Source organism: Elephas maximus, chromosome 25, assembly GCF_024166365.1.
Source record: "Elephas maximus indicus isolate mEleMax1 chromosome 25, mEleMax1 primary haplotype, whole genome shotgun sequence".
Lineage (NCBI taxonomy): Eukaryota > Metazoa > Chordata > Mammalia > Proboscidea > Elephantidae > Elephas > Elephas maximus.
In genome coordinates this window covers 41,041,399-41,056,511 of record NC_064843.1, presented here as the reverse complement: position 1 = coordinate 41,056,511, position 15,113 = coordinate 41,041,399, and the positions used below count along the sequence as shown (strand labels likewise).

Genomic DNA, 15,113 nt, shown 5'->3' with positions numbered 1-15,113 from the left:
GTTACTAGGCAGCAGTAAGGAGTCCCTGGGTAACGCAAATGGTTAACGCTCTCGACTGCTAGTTGAAAGGTTGGCAGTTCGTACCCACGTAGAGGCGCCTTGGAATATAGGCCTGGCAACCTACTTTTGAAAGGTCACAGCCTTGAAAACGCTACAGAGTAGTTCTACTCTGCATAGATGAGGTCAACATGAGTTGGAATCTACTCAACAGCAGCTAACAATGGCAGCAAGGCAGCAGTAGGACTATAGTCGTGTGAGCTGAAATCCTGGCCAGTGTGTCCAAGGAGCTGTTAAAGGTGGCATTGTTCCTAACACCACCTGCCGCCTCTGGACCACATGAGTGGAGGACTTTGACTGATAGGGTAATGTAGCACACACACACACAGAGAAATGGAAAGTGGGGTATTATCTTTGCAGAAGTAATTGTGAGATCTGGAGACACTTGGTTCAGATCCCCAAAGTCCGCAGAGCATAGGAACATAGGGAATTGAACACAGCTGGAAATTTGGACAAGGGATGTCAGAAGCTGACTGCTACATGCCCTGATTGGTCTGGAGGGAGTTGTTAAAGGCTGTTTCTCCACAGGCCTTAGGCTGTATTCTGTCTTCTCTTGACTCATGTAGCAGAAACTGATGTGGGACATGGAGCTTGTATGTGAGGTGTGAGGACAAGAGGGCTGCAGTAAATTTTGACAGGTAAGGGAGCGTGTCAGATGGCATCCTAAAAGCGGTAAAGGTATTATGCAGACTTGAGGGCTTATAGGCCAGAAATGAATAAATGTAGAAACATCCAGAGAACCCGAGTAGACTGAGACACTGTGATTGTTGAATGAGGCGGGTGTGCGAGACCAGGATCCCTGCTGAAGAGGCGTGGGTTTAGAACACACAAGAAAGGACTCAGTGGCATCAAGTTGCTTCTCTATCCCACAGGTCCTGGATGCATGGAGGCAAGAGGGGCTTTTATAGTTGAGGTTCGAAGAAGTCAGCCCAGGCAGCAGAAATCCACCTTGAGATGAAATAATTTCCATCTGGCTCTGTGGCAGAATTTCAAGGCAGTCACTGGACTGACACTGAGGCCATTACGTTGCCTGATCCTTCTGCCTGGGGAGAGCAGGACTGGGAGAAGATTTTGGCTTCAGAGAACATGGGAGATATGGAGACCATGAAGAAATTGACTCAAGAACGTAAGGCAAAAGGTGAGAGTTGGTGAGGGCCTGGAGAGCTGGAGAGGGGAACCAAGACTCCAGGTTCAGGTGAGAATGCTTCAGTGGCCACGTCTGGTAAAGTAGCTACTTCCTTCCATCCCGTGGCTCAGAAGAGCTACTCTGGGAGCATTATGGGAGGTCTGCTTTCTCACAGCTTCTTTTTCTTCCCTTAGGTTTGTCTTCTAAGGATACTGACTGGCATCGGGAGAAGAGGAGGAAGCCCCAAATGCCAGTGAGTTGGAATTATCTTGTGTTTCTGAAATGCTGGCTCATTTCCCAGACATCAGGTAACTGTTCTCTGTCTTGGGAAGGGAGAAGGTGATCCAACATTCAGCATTTGGTGCTTTCACGTCAGGTACCATGGTAGGCATTTTAGAATGGTTTCTGCATTTTTGTATTTTATCTTTCTTGTTGGAAAATACACCCAAGGTTAATATTATGTATGTAGGAAACTCTAAGACATAGGGAATGTTTTTGAAAAACTATCATCATTAAAACTTTTAAATGTCCTTTTAAATTTCACTACACATCTGCATATGTACTATCTAACAATTCCACCTTGTATACTGGGCATCTTTTTACTTTTTAATTATTGAACTTTTTAAACAGAGAGAAATAGAGACCGTAGTAAAAACAGATTCCCAGGTACCATCATGTAGCTTCAACAGTCATCTCTAATGGCCAGTCTTATTTATAGAAACATGATACTGTGTTGGTCAATCTCAAAAATAAAATATGCACTTTTTTCTATATGCACTTCTCTATTCAGTTGTGACACCAGCTGCCCACACAGCGCATCTTTCTCTGATCCTAGCCACCTGGAGTTAGATCAGATTTTACAAGTTAAAAAGATGCTCTTCTTCAGACTGCTAAATAGACAGATTCTAGCTGCCAGTTTGATAGTCCACACAATACCCTCCTTTCTGACCTGCTGGCTCCAAATTCAGGGTTTTCTTCTACCCCTTTAGGATGCCAGCCACAAACCTGCGGTCCCCCTTGGGCTACCTCACTACTAACCTGTTGACCACCACTACTCTTTTGGGTTTGGTAATTGGCTGGAATGACTCACAGAACTCATAAAAAGTGCTATATCTTGATTACAGCTTTATTATACAGTAAAAGAGGATATAAATAAAGAGATGTGTCAGGCTGGGAGAGTTCCCAGGGTGGAGCTTCCATGTCCCAAAAAGGGATGCACTGCCACCCCACGTGCATCAGTGTCTTTCAGCAACCAGGAAGCTCATAGAGCTTCTGTGTCCAGATCTTTTGTTGACTTCATTACATAGTCGTGATTGAGTGGATTAGGTAGACTTTGAGAGAAATCATGTGATTGATTATTGATCTTGATGCACATCTATATTTATGTAATGATGTGTGAACTGAAGGGCTAGCAGAAAAGTTTGTGCTTTATTTAATTACTCACAGCTAATATACCATGGCAACTGAAATTTGAACCATTTAGTTGGGGGCCGAGGGATATTTAACTAAACCATGGTAACTGAAATTCATGCATATTGGAACTGTGCAAAGTAAGGAGTTCCTGTATTTAAATTGGGTGAATTGTAAAGCAAATGAATATTAAATTATGCCTCAGTAAAGTATTTTTAGGAGACCTGGTGGCACTGTGATTAAGCGCTCAGCTGCTAATCAAAAAGGTGGGCGTTTTAAACCCACCAGCTGCTTCTGTAAAGATTGCAACCTTGGAAACCCTTTGGGACAGCTTTGCTCCGTACTATAGGGTTGCTGTGAGTCAAAATCAACTCAAAGGCAAGAAGTTAAAGTGATTTCTTTTTAAAGATTAAGTTATATATAAATGTCCTTTTTTTGGAATATCAGTGCCATTCTCTTGCCAACTGTTCTGCATAGATGAGGTACATAGTCTATATGATAAGTGATGTGTTAAAGACTTTATTAAAAAAGTTATTCAAATACATAAAGAAAATTTTAAAACACATAACTTACAGATCCCATTTGTTTACCTGAACTCTTCAGAAGTACTCATTCCAGACCCCATCTGTTTGTTCCCTCTTTTCTCTGTAGTTGAAGTTTCCTTCCATCTTCTCCTTTAAATTTTCACCATCCGTTCATGCCTAGCAGAAACCCCACCTCCATGGTGCCTTTTGTTGTTGTTCTAGATAGGTACATTTGACACTCTTCCATCTTTGAATTCCTCTATTATGAATTCTTCCAAAGTCACTCTCTCGAATACTGCTTAATGTTTTCAAATTGATTCAGAAATTATTTCTCCATTGAAGTCATATGAGTTTGAGGGCTAGAATGTGTTTTTGCATCATTTTGTTCTCCACAGATTTTTTTAAAAACCCAGGTATGCAGTCATGTCCAGAAGAACTTGATACAGAGAACTCTGTTCTCTGAAAGAATAAGATGAACTTCAAATCTAGAGTCTTTGGGGCTACCAGTTAAACATCTGTCATTAGGAAAATTGATAATAATTTACTCTGTGTTGATTCATTGCTTGTTCTAGGAACCTGTTACATTTGAGGATGTCACTGTGGTCTTCACGGAAGCAGAATGGAAGAGACTGAGCACTAAGCAGAAGAACCTATACAGGGACGTAATGCTGGAAACTTACAGGAATCTTCTCTCGTTGGGTGAGAATGTGTTCTTTCTTTTCTTCCATTAATTTCAATAGATATTTATTAACCACCTATGTGCCGAAGGAGCCCTGGTGGCACAGTATTTAAGCACTCAGCTGCTATCCACAAGGTTAATGGTTTGAATCCACCATCTGCTCCGGGAGAAAGATGTGGCAGCCTGATTCCATAAAGATTTACAGACTTGGAAACCCTCTAAGGCAGTTCGACTCTGTCCTTTAGGGTTGCTGTGAGTTGGAATCGACTTCACAGCCATGTTTTTTTTCTTTTTTTCCCTGTGTGCCAAAGGTTCCTGGGTAGTGCAAACAGTTTGCACTAAAATGTTAACCTAAAAGTTGGGTCAAACCCATTCAATGGCACTGCAGAAAAAAGGCCAGTGATCTGCTTCCATAAAGATGACAGCCAGTAAAACCCTATGGACCAAATAAAATAAACAAGAAACAAAAATAAACCCTACAGAGCAGTTTTACTCTATAAGATGGGGTGGTCATGAGATGAAATCAGCTCAGTGCCACTGCTTTTGGGTTTTGTTTTTACTATGTGCCACATAATGTTGTAGACACTTAGAACACATTAGTAAATGTAATAGAAGTCTCTGCCCTCAGTAGGCTTACCTTCGAGTATCAGGAGACAGACAATAAACAGTAAACTTTATATACAGGGGTACCACAATATGATATGTTAGAAGGTGGTAAGCGCTCTGCTATGGATTGGATTGCATGTTGACTTGCCTGGGCCAGGATTCCTAGTGTTGTATGGTTGTCCACCATCTTGTGATCTGATGTGATTTTCCTAAGTGTTGTAAATCCTGCCTCTATCATGTTAATGAGGCAGGATTCCAAAACCCAGAGCGCTTGCCATCTACTAGATTCAGACTCCTAGCGACCCTATAGGACAGAATAAAACTGCCCCATAGGGTTTCCAAGGAGCGGCTGGTGGATTCCAAATGCTGACACTTTGATTAGCAGCTGAGCCCTTAACCAGGATTAGAGGCAGTTATGTTAATGAGACAGGACTCAATCAACAGGATTAGGTTGTATCTTGAGTCAGTCTCTTTTGAGATATAAAAAAGAGAATCTAGCAGAGAGGAGAGGGACCTCTTGCCACCAAGAATAAAGACCCAGGAGGGGAGCACATTGTTTGGACCTGGGGTCCTGGTAGTGAGAATCTCCTAAACTAGGGAAAGATTATGCCAAGGACCTGCCCACAGAGCTGACAGAGAAAGCCTTCCCCTGGAGCTGGCACCCTGAATTCAGACTTCTAGCCTACTAGTCTATGACAGAATAAATTTCTCTTTGTTAAAGCCATCTACTTGTGATATTTTTGTTATAGCAGCACTAGATAGCTAAGACACACTATAAAGTGAAAAACTAGTAAAAATAGAACAAGTGAAAGGTTACTGGGTGTGAAAGGGTGGCTGGCTGAATTTTGAAACTGGATATTTGAAATCAGCGAGGAGCTGACATTTGACCAAAGACATAGGTGGTGAGGGAGTCAGAACTCTAGGTACCCAGGATAAGAGCATTTCGCATGGAGGGAGTTGTCATTGGTGCTAAGGCCTGAAGAAAGAGATGTGCCTGCCAAGTATGAGGAACTGTAAGGAGGCCAGTGAAGTTGGGGCAGAGCTTGCCAAGGGGAGAGTCGTGAGACATGCCTTCTGCAATAGCAGTTAAAATTAAGTGCCAAGTTTTCTGTGGCTTTTCCATTTCATAAACAACATTTTTTCTTTTTTTGTTTATTAAAAATATTTACAATGATTCTTAAATCAGGGTGGATAAATATTATCAATTACAGCGTTATTCTGGATCAAGGTTTAGGCTCTGCAGCCATCTGATCTCTGTCACAGGTCGCAATTCTGCTGTTAAACTGCAGAAGCAGTCATTAGCAACACATAAAACAAATGGTCATGGCGGTGTTTAATAAAAGTTTATTTGTGGACACTACAGTTTAGACTTTATATGATTTTCACATATTACGAAGTATCAGGAACCTTGGTGGAGCAGTGGTTAAGCATTTGGTTGTTAACCAAAAGGTCGGCAGTTCAAATCCACCAGCTGCTCCTTGGAAACCCTGTGGGGCAGTTCTGTCCTGTCCCGTAGGGTCGCTATGAACTTTTGATTTTTTTTTCCTAACCATTTAAAAATGTAAAAAAATATTCTTAGATTGGGTCTTATGCAAAAACAGGCAGATGGCTACATTTGGCCTCTGGGCCATCATTTTCCCACCTCTTGTTCTAGATCAACATTGCCTAGTAGAAATATAGCGTGAGCCACATAGGTAATTAAAAATTTCCTAGTAGTCACGTTAAAAAAAAGTAAACAGGTGGAATTAATTTTAATAACGTATTTTATTTAACCCAATGTGTCACAGTATTATCATTTCAACATGTAATCAGTATAAAAAATACTCATTAGGTATGTTGTTTATTTTTTTTTCTATGCATAAAGTCTTTAAAATCTAGTATGTACACTTTGAACACATCTTTGTTCAGACTAACCACATTTCAAGTGCTCAGTAAACATACTTGGCAAGTAGCTACCGTATTGTTGATTGCATTTCCAACATTCCTGTATTTCTAGAGAAACCGTCTAGAGAATAATCACATTTTTGGAGACATAAACCAGTTCCAGGGAAGAGTTTTGTTTAAAAAGCATAGCTATTTCCCTGATGCAGATTTACTTTGTTCCATTTTTATCTTCTTTGACTTGTTTTTTTTTTTTTAAATTGTGCTTTAAGTGAAAGTTTACAAGCCATGTCAGTCTCTTCATACAGAAACTTAATATACACCTTGTTTATATACTCCTAGTTGCTCTCCTCCTAATGAGACAGCACACTCCTTCTTTCCGCTCTCTGTTTTCATGTACATTTGGCCAGCTTCTGACCCCCCCTGCCCTCTCATCTCCCATCCAGGCAGGAGCTGCCCACATAGTCTCATGTGTCTATTTGATCCAAGAAGCTCACTCCTCACTAGTATCATTTTCGATCCCATAGTCCAATCCAACCCCTGTCTAAAGAGTTGGCTTTGGGAATGATTCCTGTCTTGGGGTAACAGAAGGTCTAGGGACCATGACCTCTGGGATCCTTCTAGTCTCAGTCAGATCATTAAATCTGGTCTTTTTACGAGAATTTGAGGTCTGCATCCCACTGCTTTCCTGCTCCCTCAGGGATTCCCGTCGTGTTCCCTGTCAGGGCAGTCATCGGTTATAGCCATTTCTCTGGTCTCAGGCTGATGTAGTCTCTGGTTTATGTGGCCCTTTCTTTTCCTTGGGCTCATAATTACCTTGTGTCTTTGGTGTTCTTCATTCTCCTTTGCTCCAGGTGGGTTGAGACCAACTGGTGCATCTTAGATAGCCGTTTGGTAGCGTTTAAGACTCCAGGCACCACTCTCCAAAATGGGATGCAAAATATTTTTTTAATAGATTTTATTATGCCAATTGATGTAGATGTCCCCTGAAACTATGGTCCACAAACCCCCACGCCTGCCTTTGAAGCATTCAGCTTATTCAGGCAATTTCTTTGCTTTTGGTTTAGTCCAGTTGTGCTGACCTCTCCTGTATTGTGTGTTGTTTTTCCCTTCACCTAAAATAGTTCTTATTTACTGTCTAATTAGTGAAAACCCCTCTCCCTCACTCCCTCCCCAGTCTGATAACCATCAAAGGATATTCCCTGTTTAAACTATTTTCAAGTTCTTATAATAGTGGTTTCATATAATATTTGTCCTTTTGCAGCTGACTAATTTCATTCAGCATAATGCCTTCCAGATTGCTCCATGTTATGAAATGTTTCATGGATTCATCATTGTTCTTAATTGATGCATAGTATTCCATTGTGTGAATGTAACATAATCATCCACTCATCCATTGATGGGCACCTTGGTTGCTTCCACCTTTTTGCAATTGTAAACAGTCCTGCAGTGAGCATGGGTGTGCATATATCTGTTCATGTAAAGGCTCTTATTTCTCTGGATGTATTTGAAGGAGTGGGATTGCTGGATCATATGCTAGTTCTATTTCTAGCTTTTTAAGGAAGCGCCAAATTGATTTCCAAAGTGGTTGTACCATTTTACATTCCTACCAGCACTGTATACATGTTCCAGTCCCCCCACAACCTCTCCAACATTTATTATTTTGTTTTTTGGATTAATGCCAGCCTTGTTGAGTGAGATGGAACCTCATTGTAGTTTTCATTTGCATTTCTCTAATGGCTAGTGATTGTGAGCATTTCTTCATGTATCTGTTAGCTACATGAATGTCTTCATAAGTGTCTGTTCATATCTTTTGCCCATTTTTTAATTGGGTTATTTGTCTTTTTGTAGTTGAGTTTTTACAGTATCATGTAGATTTTAGAGATCAGACACTGATCAGAAATGTCATAGCTAAAAACTTTTTCCCAGTCTGTAGGTAATCTTTTCACTCCTTTGGTGACATCTTTGGATGAGCATAGGTGTTTGATTTTTAGGAGCTCCCAGTTATCTAGTTTCTCTTCTGCATTATTAGTAATGTTTTGTTTACTGTTTATGACATGTATCAGGGCTCCTAGCATTGTCCCTGTTTTTTCTTATGTGATGTTTATCATTATAGATTTAATATTTAGGTCTTTGATCCATTTTGAGCTCGTTTTTGTGCATGGTGTGAGGTATGGGTCTTACTTCTTTTTTTTGCAGGTGGATATCCAGTTCCATCACCATTTGTTAAAGAGACTGTCTTTTCCCCCATTTAACTGACTTTGGGCCTTTGTCAAATATCAGCTGCTCATATGTAGGTGGGTTTATGTCTGGATTCTCAGTTCTGTTCCATTTGTCTGTGTAGCTGTTGTTGTACCAGTACCAGGCTGCTTTGGCTACTGTGGCAGTATAATAGGTTCTAAAATTAGGTAGAGTGAGGCCTCCCACTTTGTTCTTCTTTTTCAGTAATGCTTTACTTATCTGGGGCCTCTTTCCCTTCCATATGAAGTTGGTGATTTGTTTCTCCATCTCATTAAAAATATGTCATTGGAATTTGGATTGGAGTTGCATTGTATCTGTAGATGGCTTTTGGTAGAATAGACATTTTTACAATGTTAAGTGTTCATATCCATGAGCAAGGTATGTTTTTCCACTTATGTAGGTCTCTTTTGGTTTCTTGCAGTAGTATTCTTGTAGTTTTCTTTGTATAGGTCTTTTACATCTCTGGTAAGATTCATTCCTAAGTATTTTATCTTCTTGGGGGCTACTGTAAATGGTATTGATTTGGTGATTTCCTCTTCAATGTTCTTTTTGTTGGTGTAGAGGAGTCCAGCTGAGTTTTGTATGTTTATCTTGTACCCTGATACTGTGCTGAACTCTTCTGTTAGTTTCAGTAGTTTTCTTGAGGATTCTTTAGGGTTTTCTGTGTATAAGATCATGTCATCTGCAAATAAAGATACTTTTACTTCTTCCTTGCCAGTCTGGATGCCCTTTATTTCTTTGTCTAGTCTAATTGCTCTGGCTAAGACCTCCAGCACAATGTTGAATAAGAATGGTGATAAAGGGGATCCTTGTCTGGTTCCTGATCTCAAGTTGAATGCATTTTAGACTCTCCATTTAGGATGATGTTGTCTTTATATCAATAAATGCCCATTATGTTGAGGAATTTTCCTTCTGTTCCTATTTTGCTGAGAGTTTTTATCATGAATGGGTGTTGAACTTTGTCAAATGCCTTTTCTGCATGGATTGATAAGACCCTGGGGTTTTGTCTTTTGTTTTATTTATATGATGGATTACATTAATTGTTTTTCTAATGTTGAACCATCCCTGCATACCTGGTATGAATCCCACTTAGTCATGGTGAATTATTTTTTTGATATGTTGTTGAATTCTATTGGCTAGAATTTTGCTGAGGATTTTTGCATCTAAGTTTATAAGGGATACAGGGCTATAATTTTCTTTTTCCGTGGTGTCTTTATCTGGCTTTGATATTAGGGGTATGCTGGCTTTATAGAATGAGTCTGGGAGTATTGCGTCCTTTTCTATGCTCTGAAATACCTTTAGTAGTAGTGGTGTTAACTCTTCTCTGAAAGTTTGGTAGAACTCTGAGGGAAGCCATCCAGGCCAGGGCTTTTTTTGTTGGGAGTTTTTTAATTACCCTTTCAATCTCTTCTTTTGTTATGGGTCTATTTAGTTTTTTACGCCTGTTTATGTTAGTTTAGGTAGGTAGTGTGTTTCTAGGAATTCATCCATTTCTTCTAGGTTTTCAGATTTCTTAGAGAACAGTTTTTCATAGTAATCTGGCATGACTCTTTTAACTTCAGCTGGGTCTGTTGTAATATTGCCCATCTCATTTCTTGTCTGGGTTATTTGTTTCCTCCCCTGTTTTTCTATTGTCAGTTTGCCAATGGTTTCTCAATTTTGTTAATTTTTTCAAAGAACCAGCTTTTGGTCTTGTTAACCCTCTCAGTTGTTTTTCTGTTATCTATTTCATTTAATTAATTCAGGTCTAATTTTTATTATTGGCTTTCTTCTGGTGCCTTAGGGTTTCTTTCGTTGCTCTGGTTCTGTTTGTTCAAGTTGTAGGGATAATTCTTTGATTTTGGCCCTTCTTTTTGGATGTGTGCATTTATTGATATAAATTGACCTCTGAGCACTGCTTTCGCTGTGTCCCAAAGGTTCTTATAGGAAATGTTTTCTTTCTCATTGAATTCTATGAATTGCTTTATTCCATCCTTGATGTCTTCTGTAACCCATTCTTTTTTGAGCAGGGTATTGTTCAGTTTCCAAGTGTTTGATTTCTTTTCCCTGCTTTTTCAGTTATTAATTTCTACTTTTATGGCCTTATGATCAGAGAAGATGCTTTGTAGTATTTCAATGTCTTGGATTTTGCTAAAGCTTGCTTTATGACCTAATACGTGGTCTACTCTAGAGAATGTTCCATGTGCACTAGAAAAGAAAGTATACTTGGCTGCCGTTGGGTGGAGTGTTCTGTATATGTCTATGAAGTCAAGTTCGTTGATTGTGACAGTTAGATCGTCCGTGTCTTTATTGAGCTTCTTTTCTGGATGTTCTGTCCTTCACGGAAAGTCGTGTTGAAGTCTCCTACCATGATTGTGGTGCTGTCTATCTCATTTTTCAGTGCTGTTAGAGTTTGTTTTATGTATCTTGCAGCCCTGTCATTGGGTGCATAAATATTTCATATGATTATATCCTCCTGATATATTGTCCCTTTAATCATAGTGTAGTGTCCTTCCTTATCCTTTGTGGTGGATTTAACTTTAAAGTCTATTTTGTCAGAAATTAATATTGCCACTCGTGCTCTTTTTTGATTGTTGTTTGCTTGATACATTTTTTTTCCATCCTTTGAGTTTTAGTTTGTTTGTGTCTCTGAGTCTAAGTTGTGTCCCTTGTAGGCAGCACATAGACAGATCGTGTTTTTTTTGTCTATTCTGCCATTCTTTGTCTGTTTATTGGTGCACTTACCCCATTTACATTCACTGTAATTATGGATAGGTATGAGTTTAGCGCTATCATTTTGATGTCTTTTTTTGTGTGTTGTTGACAGTTTCCTCTTCCCACTTAATTTTTTGTGCTGAGTAGTCTATATATTGTCTTTTCTTCCTATTCGTTGTTGTTGATTTTGTTTCCCCTGAGCCTCTATTTTTTTTCTTGTGTTTTATTTTGATGAGTAGGCTTGTTAGTTTCCTTTGTGGTTACCTTAATATTTACCACTGTTTTTAAGATTAAACCTAAACTTTTATTTCTTTATATCACCTTATCTTCCTCTCCATATTAAAAATCTATGACTACATTTCTTAGTTCCTCTTTATTGTTTTAACGTTGTCTTCTTTTACCTAATGACATCGCTGTTTGCCAAATGTTTTGAGCATTTTTTTATTTTGATTTATTTTTGTGATTTCCCTTTCTGGGTTGACATCTGATTGCTCCATCTGGTGTTCTAGTCTTGGGTTGATATCTGATATTATTGATTTTCTAACCAGAGAACTCCCTTTAGTATTTCTTGTAGTTTTGGTTTGGTTTTCACAAATTCCCTAAACTTCTGTTTATCTGGAAATGTCCTAATTTCGCCATCATATTTGAGAGACAGTTTTGCTGGATATATGATTCTTGGCTGGTAGTTTTTTTTCTGCAGTGCTTTATATAAGTCATGCCACTGCCTTCTTGCCTGCATGAGTAATCCGAGCTTATTCTTATTGATTCGCCTTTGTAAGTGGCTTCTTTTATCCGTAGCTGCTCTTAAAATTCTCTCTTTATCTTTGGTTTTGGAAAACCAAACCCAGTTCCGTTGAGTCAATTCTGACTCATAGCAACCCAACAGGACAGAGTAGAACTGCCCCATAGAGTTTCCAAGGAGTGCCTGGTGGATTCGTACTGCCAGCCCTTTGTTTAGCAGCCATAACACTTAACAACTATGCTACCAGGGTTTCCTTGGTTTTGGAAAGTTTGATTATAATATGTCTTGGTGACTTTCTTTTAAGATCTACCTTATATGCAGTTTGATGAGCATTGTGGATAGATGTCTTCTCATCTTTCACGATAACAGAAGTTTTCTGCCAACAAATCTTCAACAATTCTCTATGTATTTTCTGTTATTCCTCTCTGTTCTGGTACTCCAATCACTCATAGGTTATTTCTCTTGATAGAGTCTCACATGATTCTTAGGGTTTTCCTCATTTTGTTAAATTCTTTTATCTGGGTTTTCTTCAAATATATTGGTGCCAAGTATTTTATCTTCTGTCTCACCAGTTCTGCCTTCCACTTGCTCAGTTATGCTCCTCTGACTTTCTATTGAGTTATCTAATTCTGTAATTTTATTGTTAATCTTCTGAATTTCTGATTGCTGTCTCTCTATGGATTCTTGCAGCTTATTAAATTTTTCATTATGTTCTTGAATAACCTTTTTAATTTCTTCAGCTGCTTTATCTGTGTGTTCCTTGGCTTGTTCTGCGTATTGCCTGATCTTCCTGATCTCCTTCCTGATGTATTGAAGAGTTCTGTATATTAACCTTTTGTATTCTGCATCTGATGTTCCAGGAAGGCACCTTCATCCAGAAGATCCCTTGATTCTGTGTTTTGAGAGCTTGTTGAAGCAATCGTGGTCTGCTTTACATGATTTGATATTGACTCTTGTCTCCAAGTCATGTATAAGTTATTGTATTAGTTTATTTTATGTTTGCTTAGTGTATTCTCGTTTCTTGCTTGGTATGTCCAGATAGGTTGCTTGAGTATGCTAATTTGATTATTTTCGCCTTTGAAGCTCTAGCGTCCTATCACCAGATGGCTAGAGCTGTTTCCAGGTATGTCAGTCTAGGAGTCCATTCACTTTTCTTGTATGGATTCAGCTCAGGTGTCCAGGTAGTTGGTCATCATGAATGTGGTACAGGCTCTGTCCTACAGTCTTAGAGGGGCAGGGGTGATTGGTGTAGGTACAGGTATCTGGTTTCAGGAGGGGTCATGCTCTGAATAAGGCAGGGGGCTGACAACTGTCCCCCAAGTGTCTGTGAGGAAAATGTGTCCCTGTTCCCTCGAGCGCACAGGTGGGTGGGTTTTGCAGACGAACCTCGGGCACCCAGTGCTTTTGGTTGTAAGGACTAGGAGATACCAGTTATCGTTAGACCACTGTTGCGGGTGGCTGGGTGATCTGAGTGGAGCCACCAGTCCTTAGGCCCCTGATGTGGGTAGGTGAGGACCCTGTTTAATAGGCAAAGCAGTGTCAAACATCAAACACATGCCTCTCCACCACGCAGCTGAAACAGTTGAAGTCTGCTAACAAGGGCCTGTTCTCCTGAAATAGGTCCACACAGGTACACGCAGGGGGGAAAGGTATTCAAAGTCCACAGACCTTTTATGCCTGGACAGGAGCTGCTTCTATCCTGACCTCCTCAGGTTAGTGGAGCTGGCAGATTATCTTTTCCCCAATTGTGAATTTATACCTTCTCCAAGGCTGGGAGAATGGCTCAGGGTGCGCAACAGGACCTATCTCAGGCCCAGGGAAATGGACAGCCACTGAAGGCGGCATGGGGGCTAAGGGTGTGATAAAATATACACAAAAATACTTAGGTTTTGCGAGAGCACCATTCTTCTCTGGTTCTGGAAGTGTGAGTAGGCTGTGCAGCTGGCTGTTTCTCCCTGAGGAAACTGCAGCCGAATGCTAGTGCCAGCCCAACACAGCTGCTCCCAGGAATGGTGCCTGAGGGATCCCAGTGATTCAAGTCCGGCAACTCCTCTCTGCTTCTGAACCATCTCTTCCTGCTTCTGCCACTGAGTCTGTTTTTCTCACTTTGCCTTTGATGTTCAGAGCTTGTAGCTTGTCATAAATGTGATCGTTTCATTTGTTTTTTCGGGTCTTTGTTGTAAGAGGGTTCACCAGAAGTGTCTGACTACTCCACCATCTTGGCCCTGCCTCCTCTTTGACATGTTTTTATCAGATTTTATCTGGTCTGGTTCGAGCTAGCCCTATCATGAGCTGGTTCCATCAAACTCAATACAGGTAGTCCCTGACTTACGACGTATTGGAGTATGCAAAACTGCATTTACGAACGTTGGCTTGTTTTTGTACATCATTAGTAATATGTACTACAGTACATACAGTGTTGCAGCATGTAATTTGCTGATATTTTCATTGTCATACCAACCCCCAGGGACAAAGTTTGGATTTATAAAGATGCTGATAATAAAAGGCAATAATAATGGAAACTAAAAAATAAAATATTTAACTTACATCAGAACCAACTTAGGACAGAACCCTTTTGTAAGTCAAGGGCTACCTGTATAGATTTATCCATTTCAGTCTAGGTTTGTGTGTTTTGATTTGGCTATAGCTATTCAATCGAATTAGATTTGGTGTTTTTTTTTTTTTCTGGTCATAGTATTCTTTTTCCCTATGTTAATACATCTAAGTGGTTCAGAGGAAAATATTAAAATTACCTGGTTCAAATTAATCTTGATAATGGACCACATCTACCATGGCCTCTACCAGACTGAGTTCAGAACAACTAGATGGTGCCCAGCTACCACCACTGACTGCTCTGACAAGGATCACAATAGAGGGTCCTGGACAGAGCTGGAGAAACATGTAGAACAAAATTCTGACTCACCAGACTTGCTGGTCTGACAGAGACAGGAGAAACACTGAGAGTATGGCCCCTAGACACCCTTTCAGCTTAGTAATGAAGTCACTCCTGAGGTTCACCCTTCAGTCAACGATTGGAGAGGCCCATAAAACAAAACGAGACTAAAGGGGCACACCAGCCCTGGGGCAGGGACCAGGAGGTAGGAGAGGAAAGGAAAGCTGGTAATAGGGAACCCAGGGTTGAGAAGGGAGAGT

General features: G+C 40.1%; 1 protein-coding gene across 3 annotated transcripts in view; it reads left to right on the top strand.

Moving 5' to 3' along the window:
• Positions 1 to 1,113: 1,113 nt before the first annotated feature.
• The window catches only part of LOC126067516 (zinc finger protein 343-like), a 29,988-nt gene continuing 15,988 nt past the window's right edge, over positions 1,114 to 15,113 (top strand). For all 3 annotated transcript variants that reach the window (XR_007515426.1, XM_049869510.1, XM_049869511.1), the window contains exons 1-3: positions 1,114 to 1,195; positions 1,378 to 1,436; positions 3,690 to 3,816. Coding sequence is in view for 2 of the 3 variants with exons in the window: in XM_049869510.1 (XP_049725467.1) it covers positions 1,144 to 1,195; positions 1,378 to 1,436; positions 3,690 to 3,816 (238 nt within the window). In the remaining variant the exon portion in view is untranslated. The remainder of the gene's footprint in view (positions 1,196 to 1,377; positions 1,437 to 3,689; positions 3,817 to 15,113) is intronic.